Source organism: Sarcophilus harrisii, chromosome 1 (genome assembly GCF_902635505.1).
Source record: "Sarcophilus harrisii chromosome 1, mSarHar1.11, whole genome shotgun sequence".
Classification (NCBI taxonomy): domain Eukaryota; kingdom Metazoa; phylum Chordata; class Mammalia; order Dasyuromorphia; family Dasyuridae; genus Sarcophilus; species Sarcophilus harrisii.
This window is the reverse complement of record NC_045426.1, coordinates 339,661,839-339,679,230: the sequence shown is the minus strand read 5'-3', so window position 1 is coordinate 339,679,230 and position 17,392 is coordinate 339,661,839. Positions and strand designations below refer to the sequence as shown.

Here is a 17,392-nt window from a genome sequence, read left to right as displayed (position 1 = left end):
CTTCCAACTTATCCTAAAATCTGACCTATCTTGGTATTGGTGTTCTACTATTCTCCTTATAAAACTCTCCAATCTCTCAATGATACCAATCACTTCTATTAACTTAAAGTTTTTCCTGACATATGCAAAGTCTTATTTTTTTAAATTTTATTCGATGATTCTATGCTGTAATTTTTCATATGAAATTAATTTTTCCTCACTAAGGGTGACAACTAAGTAGTAATAAAGTTATAAGTTATAAATTCAAATCATTCATGTCAGGATTCTATATAGGAATTCTGTATTGATGGGATGTCAGAAGTAGTTATGGGGTACATGAAAATGATAGAAAGAACACCTTCCAGTTGGGGCAATCGTCAACTATAGTTTAAAATTTAGTCTTATGAGTGAACTGCTGTCATGAGCAGTCTTATCTCCCCAGTTCCAATCTCTTCTCAGGCCAATCTAAATTGCACACTAATGGCAGAATATTTTCGCTAAGACATTGCTTTCATAATATCACTCCCATGTCTCTCTCCTACTTAAAACAAAGTCTAAATTCTTTAGCCTCTACAATTTATCTTTGGCTTTATCAATGTTTTGTTTTGTTTTTTTTCTTTTCTCATGTGAACTCTCAGTCCAGCAAATCTCATTTACTTGTTGTTTCTTACACAAACCTTATACTTCAATGATGAAAGACATAGAGATAGGTATTTCCTTCACCAAGAATATCTTCCCCATAATCTTTGCCCAATGAAATCTTAGCTACTCAACGCTCGAGATAAGACAATCAAATGGCAAGCATTTTAGAAGTCATTGTTAGGCACTGGGGATACAAAGACAAAAGTGAGAGAACTCTTGACCTCAAGAATTTTCTATGACACTTTCTGGGCCCAACCAGAAATGATTGCCCTTCTAGTATTTATATTCATAATATTTTCTGTTTATATCATTCATATAAAATTCCTCAGGAACTACCCCTATTATACATACTTATATACACTTCTCATTTTTGCTAGATCTAGCCTTCATCTCTTTGAACCTTAGTTCCCTCATCTGTAAAAATGAAGACACTGAATAAGATAATCATTATAACTGTACTGAATATTTGCTGACTTGCAAGCTACAGACCTACATTGCTCAAAAGATATTGACTGATAGGAGCAGCTAGATGGCACAATGCATAGAATACCAGCTCTGAAGTCAGTAGAATTCAAATCCAGCCCCAGACTATCAATACTTACTAGTTATGTGACCCTAGGCAAATCACTTAACCCCAATTGCTTTGTTTAAAAAAGGGTATTGCCCAACCAAGCTTAATCCTTTAATATCATAAAAATTTTCTCATAATCTATAGATCAATAAAGGGCTTTTCTCAATTTACAAGACTTTCTTGTATTAAACGCTCTATAAAAAATGAAGTGGCCCCAGAAAGGTTTCTCTGCATCTGCAAAAGTTTGGGATTAGATGCGAAAGTAGTATAAACAACAGGGTCTCTCCAAGACTGATACCAAGACCAGTCTAGATATTTTAATAATTGTTCTGAAGTTTCCACAGTGAACTCCACCTTCTCACTACTACCAATAGTATTGTTCCCATCCACAAAATCAAACCAGACTTACCTGTGTACTAACTGTAGGTTTTCTTGTTTTAATCGGCTATGTTGCTCTCCATTTGCTGCTGTATCCTTCTCTAGTTCTGTCACTCTCTTCTCCAAGAAGATTACCTTTGCAACAAGAGGCATAAGAGTAATGTGAGGTGAAGAGTAAAACAGAGCCTATTCACAAGAGAACTTTAAAAAAAAAAGTAGAGCACAGAAATTAATATCCACAGTGAACCATAAAACCAAAGTATCCAATCCTTTTGTCTTAGATTCAGGTTCCCACAGCAATAACTAATTTCAATACCTAACACAATTTAGTCTATCAGCTATACTCTTTGCTTTTTTTTCTTGCTGAGTCCCTCATCTAACATGTAACTGCTTGTCTTTTCAATAATTGGGAGAGAGGCTCAAGAACTCAAAATTTTAAAAACTGAATGTAAACAGAGTGGCTAGATGGTGCCATAGAACCCCAGGTTTTAAGTCAGGAGGACCTGAGTTCAAATGAGGTCTCAGACACAATATTTACTAGCTGTGTGACTCTGGGCAAGTCACGTAACTTCAACTGCCTCTCCAAAAAAAATTTTTTTAATGAATGTAAAAAAAAAATTTAACAAAGAATTTCTGAGTTTCTTCTCCTCTATTCTTTGTATAAAATTTTAACAATGCCTTTTATTTTTTCCACCATAATCATTTTCACAATATGTATATCCTTTTACTCCCATTTAAAAGAGAAATGTTAAATAAAAAGAAAGGACCTAAATGATACCCCTTGCCAGGACATGCAACATTCTGCTCTTACAGGTCTCTTGCTCTCCAGCAAGGGAAGCAGTTTGGGATTCTATTCTTTAGGATCAAATCTGGTCACTACAATTAATCCAAGTTCAATTTCCCATAAGTGTTGTTCTTTGTATTACTGTAGTAACCATGTATAATATCTTGATTCTGCTACTTCACTTGGTATTAATTTATAAGCCTTTCTGTGTTTCACTGGAATTCTCATATTTACTATTTTTTATAGTATAACAGGATTCTGTTCCATGCAAATGAAATAATTTGTTTAGCCATTTACAACCAATTTGTTGAACAATGGATTTGTTTCTAGTCTTTTGGGTAGTATGAGAAGTCCTGCTTTGGATATTCTACTACTTGGTGGGTTTTTTTATTTTCTGCCTTTTTGAAGGATATGCTTAGCAGTGGAATCATTGTTTCAAAGAGTATAAAAAAGGGTATAAAGGCATCTAAAGGGTATAAAAGCATATCAAAAAAGTCTAATGACTTTATTCCAAAACTTCAAATTGTTGATAAATGGTCAAAGGTTATAAAGAGATAATTCTCAGATGAAGAAATTAAAGCCATTTCTCATCATATGAAAAAAAATATACTTGTATGTCAGTCTTCTCATAGCCATTAGATTTACTATTCTTGACTTTTGTCATTTTTTCAAATTTAATGTGTTGAAATATAAATTTAGAGTTGTTTTAAAATGCATTTCTGATAGAGGATAATCTTTTAACCAAACAATAAATAGAGGTCATTATAAATGATGAATTAGATAATCTTGATTAAATGAAACTGAAAAGCTTTTGAACAAATAAAATTAATGCATTCAACTAAGAAGAGGAGTAGTTGACTGAGAAATAAAAATCTTTATGTCAAACATGTCTGATAAAGGATTTTTGATCTAATACATGATCAAATAAACTACGAATAAAATAAATTTTAAAAATTAAATGAAATAAACTCGACCCAGAGATTCCATTGCTAGGCATATACCCTAAATAGGTAAAAAACCAAAAAGGGAGGTTCCATATATTCCAAAATATTTAAAGAACTGGAAACAAAGGCCTATTAATTAAGAAATTTGTAACAAATTGTACTATGTGAATGAAATGGAATATTACTGTGCTATAAGACCTTAGAGAAAGTGATAAATACAGAGAAGCTTACAAATATCTATATGAACTGATGCAAAGTGAAGTAAGAACAAGGAGAATACAGAATGACTACAACAATGTAAAAAGAAACAACATCTATAAAAGTGTCACGATTGAATCTGTGAGATTATATTGATAAAGTTTAGTCCTCACAAAGAGATATGAGAAGATGATACCTCTACCCACTTCTTTGCAAAGATGGGGATCCATGGAGGTAAATGGGGGCGTGAAACACTACATACAATGTCAAACTTTTCAATGTAGTTACTGGTTTTGCTGATTTTTTTTCTCTTCCTCCATTTAAAAACCTTTTTCTTATAAGGGGTGGCTCTTTGGGAAGAGATTTAGGAGAAGCAAAGGAATAAAAGGATAATTTAAATAATATAAAAACAAAATGTATCAATGCATATATATTTTTAAAAAGTTGGCAGTTCCTTATCAACTAAATCATAAAAATATTATAAAGTAAAACAAAAAATTACATTTCTCTTATTAGTAATTTAAAGCATTTTCTCCATATGTTAATAGCTTGAGTTTCTTCTTTTGAAATAATCTATTCATAGGCTTTGACCATTTATCTGGAAGGGTGGGTGATTTTTGTTTTATATTTGCATCAACTTCTTTTTTTTTTTTTCCAGAGTGCATACACTATGCTAGTTTCATATTTTAACATAAGAGTTCTTTTCAAACACCCAAATACTATGGTAGTGCATATCATATACTGCATTCTCTTAGCATGAGTGTTGGTAAAAGTTTAACAAATAGCTTTCCTGGGGGAAAATGTATATATGAGCCACTTTTAAGTTTAATATACATTATTAGTATTTTTTCCATCATCTTCTTAGGTTTAGATAATCAACAAAACAATAATTCAGTTCCTAATTTGTAATATTTACAGATTTCCAAAGTGTAAATATATGCATCAAAAATTAAAGACCAGTTTAAAAGCTAGTATAAGCCAACTATAGCTCACCATTAGCTTTATTAAATAAGTAGCATGGTATCAGTGAAAAAGCTCTGATTTGGAATTATAAGACTAGAGTTCTAGTCAAAACTCTAGCCTTTAATAACCATATGCCCAAGGGCAAGCCACTGTACTATTTTGAACTTCCTCAAGTTACTTCATCTATAAAATGAGACTTTTCCACTGTTTATTTCACAGGATTATTTAATAAAGTGCTTCATAAAACATGAAATGTTATTACTATTATTATTACTATAACTATTTGATCATTTCAGATTTACCATGGCTATCTTTTTGAATTAAAAGTTTTAAAATGATAATTTCATAAGAAATAATGTATTTCATCTACAAATTAACATTTTTTTGACTTGCATATACATGTGAAAGCAGATTGTCATGGTGAAGTAGAAAGAGCAGTGGACTTGAGCATTAAGAAGGCTGTGTTGTGATCATGGGCAAGCTTCCTAATTTCAGTTTCTTCAACTGTGAAATGATATAATACTTTGTCTTTACTATTTCAGAGTATTGCTCTGAAGAAAATATCTTTTTTCTTTTTAGGATTATAAGCTTTCCTATTTAAAGAAAGCATTTCCAACCTTATACTATTATACAAAGCTATGATTATTATTCTTAAAATTTTTAGTCTAAGAAGAAGAGATTGAAAGAGATTATTTTAGGCTATTAAAGCTGGATAGAACTTTAGAGATCATCCACTACATTCTTTGACTTTATGGATGAGAAAACCGAGTTTCAAAGGGGACCAAGTACCATGTGCTGCACCATACAGATAAATAATTGAAGAGCTGGGGCTAGACTCATCTCTTACCTCTCAATCCAGTGCTATTTCCTTTATAAAATTTTAAATTTTATTCTTATTGATATCTTTTGTTTTAAAATCATATTCATTTACAAGTATAACCTTTTCCTGTCACACAATAATCTATGCTTTCTAACAAAAACTTTAAAAAAAAAAAAAAGGGAGAAAAAGCTGTTTAGCAAAACTCATCAACAAATAGATTATGGCTGACAGCATATGCTCTATTCCACGTCCACAGTCTCACACCTTGGCAATGAAGTTAAGGGGGGTGAATTTTCTCTTTCTCAGGTCAAGCTTGGTCATTATAATTATATAACATTCAGCTTCCTGTTTTTGTTGTTGTTACTGCTCTATTTACATTGCTGTCAATGTGTATGTTTTTTCCTGGCTTAGGTTACTGCATTAACTCATTTAAGACATATGTTCCTCTGACTCTTCACCTTCTTTTCCTCCTCCAACTTCTTCATATATGAATGTACCCCAGTTGGTTTATTCATTCCCCAGTTGATAAGCATCTGCTTTGTTTCTAAAAATTTTCTGCCACATAAAGGCTGTTATGAATATTAGCTTCTCTTAGCCTTAGTTTCTTAATCTATACAATAGAAATAATAATAGTAACTATCTCACAGCGTGATTGTAAATATAAAATGAGATTTTATATAAACCACTTTGTAAACTTTAAAGCAATATATTATTATTATTATTATTACTATTTCTATTATTAGGATTATTATTGTATACAAGACTTTCTGTCCTTGATTTCCTTAGGGCTTTTTTTTTCCCTAGAAGGATCTCTGGATCAAAGGATATGGTTATTTTTAGTCTTTTTTTTTTTAAGCTTAATTGCACATTTCTTTACACAAAATGTCAGATCAATTTACAACCCTACTAGGCCCAATTCACAACTCTATCACAATGTATCAATTATATTAATCTAATATCAGCATATAACAACAGTGTATCTTTCCATAATCACAATAAAAATGATTATTTCCATCTTTTATCATTGCAAATTTGAGGAGAGATGAAACATCAGAATTATTTTCATTTTCACTTCTCTTATTCCAGTGAGACCTCTATGACAAAACTCTTTTTGAGTTAAAATTTTAGATCTACTTATACTAACTTTAAGTAATGTAACTGGTCTATAAAAGGGTTATAAACTCTTTAAACTTAAACTGATAAATATTAAATTACACAGGAAAATTAGTACTGTGTATCTAGGAAAGAATTCATACAATGTTTCCTTTCTCCTCTATTTTCCTTCCTTCACTGGAGAATCTAGCATCGAAGGGGGCTTTAAGAGATAGGTGGTCCATGGAACAGTGTGCTAGAAAGTATCTAACAATGGGCTCTCTGGAAGGAAAAAAAAAAGTATCCATGACACACTTTTAAGTTTAACTTAAATCAAACTCTGAATAGTAATTTAATAATCAAATCTTACAAACTGGCTATAGTAACTCCAAGGGTTCAACCCATACCTAAATAAGAATCCTTCCTACAATAATCTACCTAGTCAAAGGGAAGCTATGACCTCCCAAGGCAGCCCATTCTGTTTCTGAATTTTCTGTTAGATTTTTCTTTTTTCACATGAAATGGTTTTAAGCCACAGCTTCCCCACCTCAACTTGTCCAACTGAAGCTTCAATCCAAGTGAAGGACTTTGCTTTTCCTATGAATAGGCATTGTTTCATTTATTGTATTTGTATCTAGCAGAATACCTGGTCAGAGCAGATGATTAATAAATGCTCATTGATGAACCGAATGATTATCCTATTAAGTTCCATTTTGTTAGTTTCAATCCACTATTTCAAGTTGACAAAATATTTTTGAATATCAAATCTGTAACATAACATAAAACCTATTTTCTTAATCCTATCTGTCAAGGTTTCAGACGGTTGTAATGTCATCTATAAACCTGATAAGCTCATTATCTCTTCCTCCTAAAATGACAAACAGAACAAGGCTAAGGAAAGAGCTCTGCTTCACTTCTGTCATTATCCTTCAAAAACAAATATTTCTTTTTTACACAATGGTTATAATTTCCTTCACAATGCACTACTGAAAAATGTGACAACACAATTATTAGGAATGGGCAGAGCAATGATTAAGTTTCTTTAACCATTATAAGTTATTTGATTTAAAAAGAAAAAAAAAGGTTGTAAAAATGGGAATAGGGAAAAAACACTTAAATTAAGCTTCATTAAGTATATAAAATACAAGAGTAATATCATTTTATCTAAGCTTAATTTTTAAAATGTAATATGCAAAATCAGAACAATATGTTAACACTTTGTACTGCTAAAAACAGAAAGGTACTAGACCACATTTTAAAGAATAGCTACCTTTAAAGAGAAACATTGTACTGCTATAGAACATTGCAATGAGATGGTACAAAGGACACTGAACAGTGAGTGAGATGCCCTGGTTCCAACACTGGGTCTGCTGTTAACTAGCTATACAATCTTGATCAAATCACTTCATGACTTTGAATTGTACTTCATTAAAAAATGAAAGGCCTGGACAAGAGGAGAGGTGTCCAACTCAACAGAAACTAACTCTGCAGTCCAAGTTTGATATATGTGGACTGGATGAACTTTGGGATACTTTCCAGCTCTAACAAATCCAGTGTTCCTTCCACCATATCTTGCTTCCTTTTTAATAACTATGATCTGCTTCACTGAAAAATGGGCATTTTGAGGGGAGGCATAAGTACTTTTGGGGAAGGAGACCCTAGTGGAAGGCACATTTGAGTGAAGCACAGGAGTAGCAAGTTCACAGCAATCAGAAAACAGGTAGAAAGCACTGGACTCCTGAATTTGGGGTGTGTGTATATGTGTGCGTGAGAGTGCGTGTATGTGGCACACACAGGGCATTGAGGGTTACCAAAGATAAGTCATCTTCTTCAAGCTTTAATTTGCTTAGGATTTTAAACTAAACTGTGAACAGAATAAAAATAGCTCACATTTATATATGCGTTTTAAGGCTAGCAAAGTGAATGACATATGATATCTCAATGGATCCTCACAACAACTCTGTGAAAGATGCTATTATTATTCTAATTTTACAAAGAAAGCAAGTGAGGTTCAGAGATGCTAAAAGATTTGTGGCATCAGTAAGTAAGGAGACTTGAATCATTTGGAAAAAGCTCTAGTCCTGTTGCTCCCTTTCTCAGAGACCCAGAGGCCACAGGATGGGGAGAAGCTCTCTTAACCTAATGTCCTGATAAAAAGTCAGTCTGGTTGTAGTATCAAGACATTTATTTAGAGCTAGAAAAGATCCCATAACATCTAGTTGAACCCTACAGCAGTTCAGTGACTTGTCCAAAGTCACAGACTGTGTGGCTTCATAACTCACCCCACTTCCTGGAATCTGGCCCTTTAGGCTCAGCCTTCCTCAGCCTGCTCCTGGCTCCTGCTGCCCTTGCTACTGAGCTCCCCCTCATCTCTGTGCCTCTTTTCTACTACAGGAAAGCTGGGTGCTTGATGAAAAAGAGAAGAGACTTTGAAGGAATGTATTACATTAAGTCGCGCACTACGAGCACACATTTCAAGATAATGTGGGTTGTGAGTGCACCATCCTAAAGCATCACCTCACTTGTTCAGCCACATCTGATTCTTGGTGACCAAGTCCATGGGATTTTCTTGGCAAAGATACTGGAATGGTTTGCCATTTCCTTCCTCAGCACATTCCCATTTTACAGATGAGGAACCAAGGCAAATAAGGATTAAGTGATTTTCCCAGAGTCACATTGTTGGCAAATGTCTGAGGTCAAATTTGAACTCAGATCTTCCTGACTCCAGGCCTGATGCTATCTACAGCACCATCCTGCTGCTCCTATCATTCACTATACCTTCTTATACTTTCTTACTATTTACTAAATACCTGTCTGAATGGTCTATATGGACAGAAGTAGATAAACTGAGCATAAAGTCAGTGTTTCAATGCAATTAGATATTTAAACCTTAAATTATGAGATAACAGAACATGCAATTTCTATGAACATAGACATTTCAAGTTTTACTCCAGGTTTCTCTCAAATGCTGGTCTTCTGATGAAAACAAACATCCAGGAGCAGTAATTACCTTGTCAGCAATGTCCTCATCTGTACAGTCCATAGGATCCCTAGAAGGTTCTTCCATAGCTTCAACAGTCAAGGTCCCCGTCTGATGGAGATGTCTATAATAAGAAAAAACCAAACCAAACCAAAGGAAATACTTATTCATTAGAAAGATGGAAAATACAGATGCTACTTGAATAAATAACTTCTTAAGCATTAGATTTCCCTAATTATTATTAAATGGAGAAAAAACAGATAGGGGTTATTTCCCAGAATTTTTCCAGCTCATTCAGAGACGAAGCATTTTCTTCGGACTAAACTCTTTCCCCAAAGTGTATAAAAGAGAAAATGAACTTTCTCATTAACATATCATCCTGTACAACCTTTCTAGCAACCTTTGGAATATGAAGTTCTTATTCCTCCAACTTGTTCTGTCAGATTGATGGGATAAAAGAACTTTGTGCTCAGGTGTAATTAAAAAAAAAATAACACGCATTTTATATTATGAAATTACTCCTCCAACTAGTAAAACATTAATTTAAGCTTATGGTACTTTGTACACAACCTTATCATTTAAATTTATCCTTAATATATTTGTCAAGTTGCCTATTTGAAAAAGTAATATTTACACCTCAGTAGGAATGCTAGAGGGAGGTTAACCAATTTTACAAAACAGTTTTATTTACACAAAGCTATGGTCATGTAATGTATGAGATAGTGTAATCTATCAGGAAAATACTGGAATTGTGATTGACTTTGGCTGCAATCCCAGCTCCATTACTATTCAGTCTATGTAAGTTCCAGCTCATCATTTCTGCAGGTCATATATTGTACCTTCTTAAGGGTGGAGGAATGAGTGAATAGTCCATCTTAAAATGTGTTACAGAGAAGAAGAAAGTTAGACATTGTTTGACATGCATCCTAGATTTGGGGAGAGGAGATTTCAAAAAGTCCCAGAGACTAACAGTTTATAAAGGAAGCCAGCAAGAATGAAATTATGACATAATGAAATATAATTCTAATGAGGTTTAATTTAGAATTTAGCAAGCTATTTTTTCTTTAACAGATTTCTTACTCTATCACAATAGGAAGATTTCATGATTTTTCATTGTCTTGGAATCAAGACTTAGGGAAGAGTCTGGTAGGGAATAGTTTTCTAACACTGTGTAAGGTTGCTATAAAGAAATTCTGATTGGAAAGTAGTGTGATACAAAAAAAAGAACACTAGATTCAGAGAAGCTAGATTCAAATCTTGTTTCTGATACTCTCTATGTGACCTTGCTGCTCCTCACATATAACCTTTTATCCCACTTTCCATCTCCATGCTTTTACACCAGTATCCTCTATTAGATAGCAAAATTCTTCGAGTGCACAGATTGTGTCTTATGTTTCTCTTTTAATTTATTGATACTAAAAAAAATTAATTTATTGATACTTTTTTGGGGGACATAAACACTTCCGAACACCGTCCAAATCTCCTTACAAAGTATATTCCCCTAAAATATTTAAGGATTAAGTATTCATAAAAAAGAAAAGATATGTACCTATAACTTCAAAAATATGGTGCTGCCACTGTTGCATTTGACCCAAGCTTTATGACGTCTTAGAGATGCCTTTTTTCCTTTGTTGTAGTGATCTCTATTGTTCTTTTGTCTTTTTCTTTACTCTGCATTACTTATTCAAGTCTTGAAGCAGTATATGAACGCTACATATACATCACTGCTTAAATTGCTATAGTATTCTACTGCATTCCTATGTTCAGACACTTCCCAATTGTTAGTCTATATGATCTCTAAGATTCCTTTCAATTTTAAATCTTATGATTATCATAAACCATGTTACAACATCTAACTTTTTAATTTTTTTTTTTTTTTTTTGCTAAGGCAATTAGGGTTAAGTGATTTGCCTAGGGTCACACAACTAGAAAGTGTTAAGTGAGTTCAAATTTGAACTCAAGTCCTTCTTCAGGGCTGGTGCTCTGCACCACCTAGCTGCCCCAACAATCTAATTTTTAAAGAAGTTTCCTTATAAAAGGAAAACCACAGACCTCAAAATTATCTCATCCAATTTACAATAATCAACAATATACCCTGCCCTGATATCCTCACTAAGAGGGAATGTTGCTTGATTGAATTAATCATAGCCATTAGACCTTAGTCTAAAAAAAAAGGTCCTTGATCAATTTAGATATCCTTAAAAGCCATTGGATGAACTGGAGTGATGTTGCATAGAAGTATATTTGGATCTGATGAGTACTCTCTTAGTAATTTAGAACCAAAGGAATTCAAGTTTCTAGAAGCTTAACGGTAAAAGCCCCTAACCAAGAAAAGGAAGAAAATATTAGCAGGATGGAGGAAGAAACACCTTATCCTCAGTCTCTTCCCTCTCCCTTGACCAGAGTAGCAGTTTATGAATTTTGGAGTTAGAATATTTTCCCCAGGCATTCTAGCAGTCCCAAAGTACTGCTAGACAACAATAACAGACTGGACTCAAAAAAGAAAGACATAGGTTCTTTAATGGTGATCCCAGAAATGTTACTTTATATCTAAAGGAACATTTTGAGGATACCAGAAAAACTTGTAGAATCCGAGTTAAGTTAACCATTTATCCTTTGTCATAAGTTCTGTATATACTAGTGAGAAAGTGTGTCATAGACTTGGGGAAAGGGGGGAAATTTTGTACCAAGAGTTCATTCTATAAGACTTAAACAAAACACCCTTTTCTAAAAAAAATTAAATATGATTGACCAATATTAAGTAATAATCAGTGAGGGAAAGCATACTGTTTAGAGATTGTATACTATAGCAAAAGAAAAATAATTCCTTAATCCCACAGGGCAACCTCTAGATTCTGAGGAGACAGATAGCAGCTGAGCAGTGAAAACTGAGCTGCCAGTATGAGATTAGGACAGAACTAATCTTAAATTGAAATTTTTTTCTTTAGGATTTACTTGGATAAAGTTGTTTATCAAGTTTACAATCACTTGGTGGTGTTGGATTTTTTTTTTTTAATCCAATCTATGTTCTGGTCCCTAGGGATCAGAGAAGACAAAGGAAAAAGAACTTTACATTTACAATTGCTTTACTGAAAATTACATCAAATAATTTTTCTTTTTTAAAAGTTAATATTCTTGAAAATAAAAAAATATACCTCTGATCTTTGATACATGCAATAAGAACTTTTGTTCTTTTATTAACTTTATATTTTATTTATTCTTCATCTACAACTGGGAGGCAGTGTAGTACAGTGGACTGAATTCCACCTTCATCATGTACTCTGAATTAGTTTCCCCATAAATAAATCACTCTATGGATCATCTAGGCCCTGGTTATTTCTCTTTCCTACTAACCATATTTTTATTGATTCATTAACATTTTTTTCACAAGAGGTAGAGAACAAAACTTAAATAACTATTACTTCATTTCAATCTTACTATTTGTGGACATTTCAGGTGAAAAGGAGTCACTGGTGGGTAGTAATAGGGAAAAAGTGAAGGTTGAAGATATGGACAAAATAAAAGTTTTCAGATAGTTTTCAAATATCAATTCTTTTTACTATTCTTTATTGTCTCTTATACCCACAGAAAAGTTTCCTATTTACTTCAAAAGTTGTTCTTAAAAGTAAGAATTAAATTTTTGATGTTATTCCATTAACTGATTTAAATGAAACACATAGTTTGAATAATCACCTCTAAACTGAGTAACTATCTTAGGAATGCTGAAGGAATGTTAACATCCAAATGAAATTACTCTCAACATGAAAATCTATGATTATTTGTTTCTATGTTAGTATAACTACCCTAAATTCCAGGAAATTTCCCTGGAGAGATTATTAGAAAGGTGATGCCTAATTTAAAAAAATCCTAATGATATTAATTTTAAAATTAAAATGATATATAGTCTCAATAGTACAATAATAGAGTTCTAAAATTAAAAAAAAAAATCAGTTGCCCCTGCTGTATGTTATAGTAAGGGGAGTCTATGTAGATCTTATTGTTCATTATGAAGTAAAATTAAATCAAACATGATAGACCACGACAGATAGTCAAAGGAAAGAAACACCATTAAGCTACATTCTAAACTGGCAAAAAATTTTTACTGAGGTTTTCTATAACACCCAAGAAGTAAACTTGAGGTAGGACAGATATAGTCCTTGTAGTACTGAAGAAAGTAGTCCTGGAGGGGCAAATGATCCTGAGATTAATATAAACCAAGAATGGAATGATATGCTATTCTATCATCATTTTTTTCTTTTTTTTTCTATATAGTTCTTGGTACAAAGGTAGCAAACCTAAAATTTCAATTCTTTAGACTGCTGTGTTAAATGCTAAGAAAATTGGGAGTAAATATTATTGTTACCATTTTACCTGAGAAAATATTTTACATGTTTTCTTTAAATGGGTATGCACATATAACTAAAGGTGAATTCAAATTTAAACAGACAATATTTAGAAATATCTTTCAAAAGTTTTTCCAAATTAAACTAAAAATGAAAAAATTAAAAATTTTAAAATCCTTTTCAGTTTTCTAGTGGTCAGGGGTGAGAAATGAAATTTTTTTTTAAAAAAGGAGAAATCATGCACTTTAAGTAACAATGAATTTTAGGAAAAACTTTTCTTTGAAAATGAAATAAAGTATTTGCTTACCTTGCTACCTTCTTACTCGAGAGTCGTTTATTTGGACTGTGCAATGAACAAAAACAACAGGAAAACAGAGTCAGGAAAACTGACAGAGAAAAGCAAAAGGAAACAGGAAATTCAGACTAAAAAGATATAAGGATAGGGGCACATCCTTAGCAAATTGTGAAAACACAAGCATGCATACTCAGCTTGCTTTTCAATGACTGTATCCATGCAAAGTCCTATGCTAGGCCCCCTCTTACATATAAGCATAAAAAACTCTTTTTAATAAATTCCCCTGAGATTTCTGCAGTTATCACAAGCATTAATGGCTGGGTTATTTTAGTTCTGAAATAGATCTTTACCCAAAATAGCAATAACAAGACCAAGTTAGGACAAGTAAGGCTACTGGCTGTACTAATTCACCTGATAGAATACTCAAAAAATACTTAGCTTAAAGGAAAGTCTTCCAAATATTCTGGTTGTGAGAAACCAGATAATCAGAATAGATGATAACACAGAGTATTAAAAATAAAAAAGTGAACCATGACTGGAGTGTTATGTTTCAAATAATTTATCAATTTAAAAGAATTTGTTTTAGTCTAACTTAACCACTGGTTTTTCACAGTAAGTTGGCATAACTCTATGATGGTTTTTTAATTGCTAATCATTTTTGCTATTTAGAATATAGAAAACATGCCAACATAATTTTGCATTTAAAACAGCTAATTATCAACTAAAGACCATTACCCATTTTACTCAAACCAAATGATTTTATGTGTCAGAGAGGGTTTTCTTTCTCATCTTAACATGAAGGAGGCTATCAACATTTTAAAACTTACCTTTCCCACATGGCTGGTGTTTCTTCCATTCTAAACTCTTCTTTTGCCATTTAACTAAATATTCTTCTAAATATCTTAATAACTAACAACACTTATTATAAGTCTAATAATTTATTGATAGTTTCTAATTCTGGTATGTGTGAAAAGTTTGTGATCTCTAACATCTAGAAAGATGAAAATAATGATTATTGATCTTAAGAAGTTGGCACTTATGAAATTCATTTACATGAACAAAAAGACCTACACACAATCCCATATCATTTTTTGCATTAATTATTTAAGATATAATATTGATATTTATTTAATAAATTACTGGTACTTATTTAATAATCGATAATTATTTAAGATACAACCTATATAAAGATCAAGTCACAAATTAATTTAGGGAATTTACTTTTATGTCACCTTTAAAAACTTATATGCCAATTTTTCTACCAGCCTGCCTTTCCACCTTTCTTCTGACTAGCAGTTATTCTCCCTAAATATAACAACATCAAAAATACAAATGTAATTTACTAATCACTATACTTCAATAAACTGGTTGCCATCCCATTATAAGTTTTTTAATATTTAAAGCTGCTATTCTAAGTATATTATCACTTTTAAAATTGAGTGCAAATATTTCTGCAAAGTATCAATAAGATGAATAGAATTTATAGTTATTTTTTGAGTTTACATCCATTGTTAGAATAGAGCTTAAATATTCTACAACAGAATTAAGACTAAATTATGCTTCTTTATAAAATTCATTGAAATGGAATTCTGGCCTAGGACAATCATTTAAGCATCTATTCTACATGCAATGCTATTATCCTAGGTATTGAGGAGAAGGTTATTTTTTAAGGATCCTTTCCTTGTTGGAAATTATAATACAATATTGTTAAAAATGTCTTTAATCTTGACTGTGTATTTGCTAGCAAAATGCATTATTTCTAATATTTTATTTTGAACAGATCATTAACCTATTCTCATGAATTAAAAAGATGTGGTTGAAAAGAATTCTAATGCAAGTTAAGTAAAATTAATTTGTAAATCAAATTATATTAAATTAACCCAATTTACTTCTTATAAAGCTATGTCTTACTGCCTAGTTCTGTTCTTCTCAGAGTTTGGCAAAGCCATTTGTAAATGACTGAGTATTGTATACTTGTAAACAAATGCTATAATGGTGTTCATAACTATCTTACAAGCTAAGACTCTAATTTAATTTTATTCCAATTGTAGTAGAGAAAAATTATCAAAAAGCTTTAAGTTTTGCATATAATAGCAAGGATTTCAACTTCAAATTCTTAAGAATGCTGTTTTTACTTTCAAAGGCAACTGACATACCTAGATTAGAAATTACTAAATAGAATCCAGCATTGTGGTCTACATGCAGTAGGAACATATTTGGTGACTAAAACAAATAGTTAATTTTGTACTTAAATCAACTGTTCCAGCTTCTATTTTCTTGATTCTCTGGGTGAATCTTTTTGCTAAATCAGTTCATCACAGTCATGGCATGATTAACTAGGTCACTTTACCAGGGATAGCATGGCACAGTGGACTTCAGGTTTGGAGGATCTGATTTCCATTTCTGTCTCTGATACTCACTAGCTATGGGACTCTAGGAAAATCAATTAACCTCCTTATCTAGAAAATGGGAGTAATTGCAACACTTAAAAACAATGCAGTTGTTGTGAGAGTCAAATGAAATAAAAAAGTAAAGCATTCTGCCAACCTCTAAGTGTTATAAAAATATAATATTATTTTATGAACACTTAAGTAAGGTTCATGTTCTTTTCTGCCATCTATTTCTTTAATAGATACTTGTGCCCAGTGGATCATATTCCTATTCTTCATGCCTCAGGTTTCCACAAATTTCAAATCCTGTTGTCCATGCATATCTACTACTCCTATAGCCCATATAAGCCAGCAGAATCACTAAGGGTTTTCTGATGAAATGTCAAACTCACAGAACTGTTGAAACTGGAAAAAACCATCTAATCTCAGACTCTCATTTTATAGGCACTCCCCAAATAATGTTCATCAATACTATTAGAATGTTATAGATACCTTCCACTACTAATTTCCTAATCTTTGATGCTGTATCTTTATGACAAGTCTGTCAGAACTGCTCCTGGAATCCAAATATTGTGATTCCCATCCTTTGCACATGATTCCTCATCCACTGCTCACCTCATTATGTAATCCATTATCTCTATCCTCCAATGGCCTGGCCTGTTTCTTTCCCCCAAAAAGATTTACTCTTTCTATATATGATTAGTAAAAATATTCACATGAACTTAAATATTCATACTATTACTACCCCCTATTATCCTGCTATAGTTTTTTCAACCCATTAAAAAAATTTTTTTTTCATGACTCTTCCTGTATAAATCATAGTATCAGAGTTAAGACTTTAACTTTTAAAAAAAAATCCTTAGCTGCTATAGGTAAAGGCCAAGGGCTATAAGTAATTAGAAGAAATTTACAGGTAGGCTAGGAGTTAAACAGAGTTCTAGCACTAAATTTAATTATATCAATTCATTTGCAACTAAAGATCAACAAATGACTCCATTTTCGTCTAACAAAGA

The 17,392-nt window shown here is 32.3% G+C and overlaps 1 protein-coding gene across 3 annotated transcripts in view; it reads right to left on the bottom strand.

The window, feature by feature from the left end:
• The window catches only part of RAB11FIP3 (RAB11 family interacting protein 3), a 155,071-nt gene that overhangs the window by 21,695 nt on the left and 115,984 nt on the right, over positions 1–17,392 (bottom strand). For all 3 annotated transcript variants that reach the window (XM_031945704.1, XM_023497766.2, XM_031945705.1), the window contains 3 exons: positions 14,002–14,037; positions 9,382–9,475; positions 1,602–1,705 (listed from right to left, as the gene is read on the bottom strand). In XM_031945704.1, the coding sequence (XP_031801564.1) occupies positions 1,602–1,705; positions 9,382–9,475; positions 14,002–14,037 (234 nt within the window). The remainder of the gene's footprint in view (positions 1–1,601; positions 1,706–9,381; positions 9,476–14,001; positions 14,038–17,392) is intronic.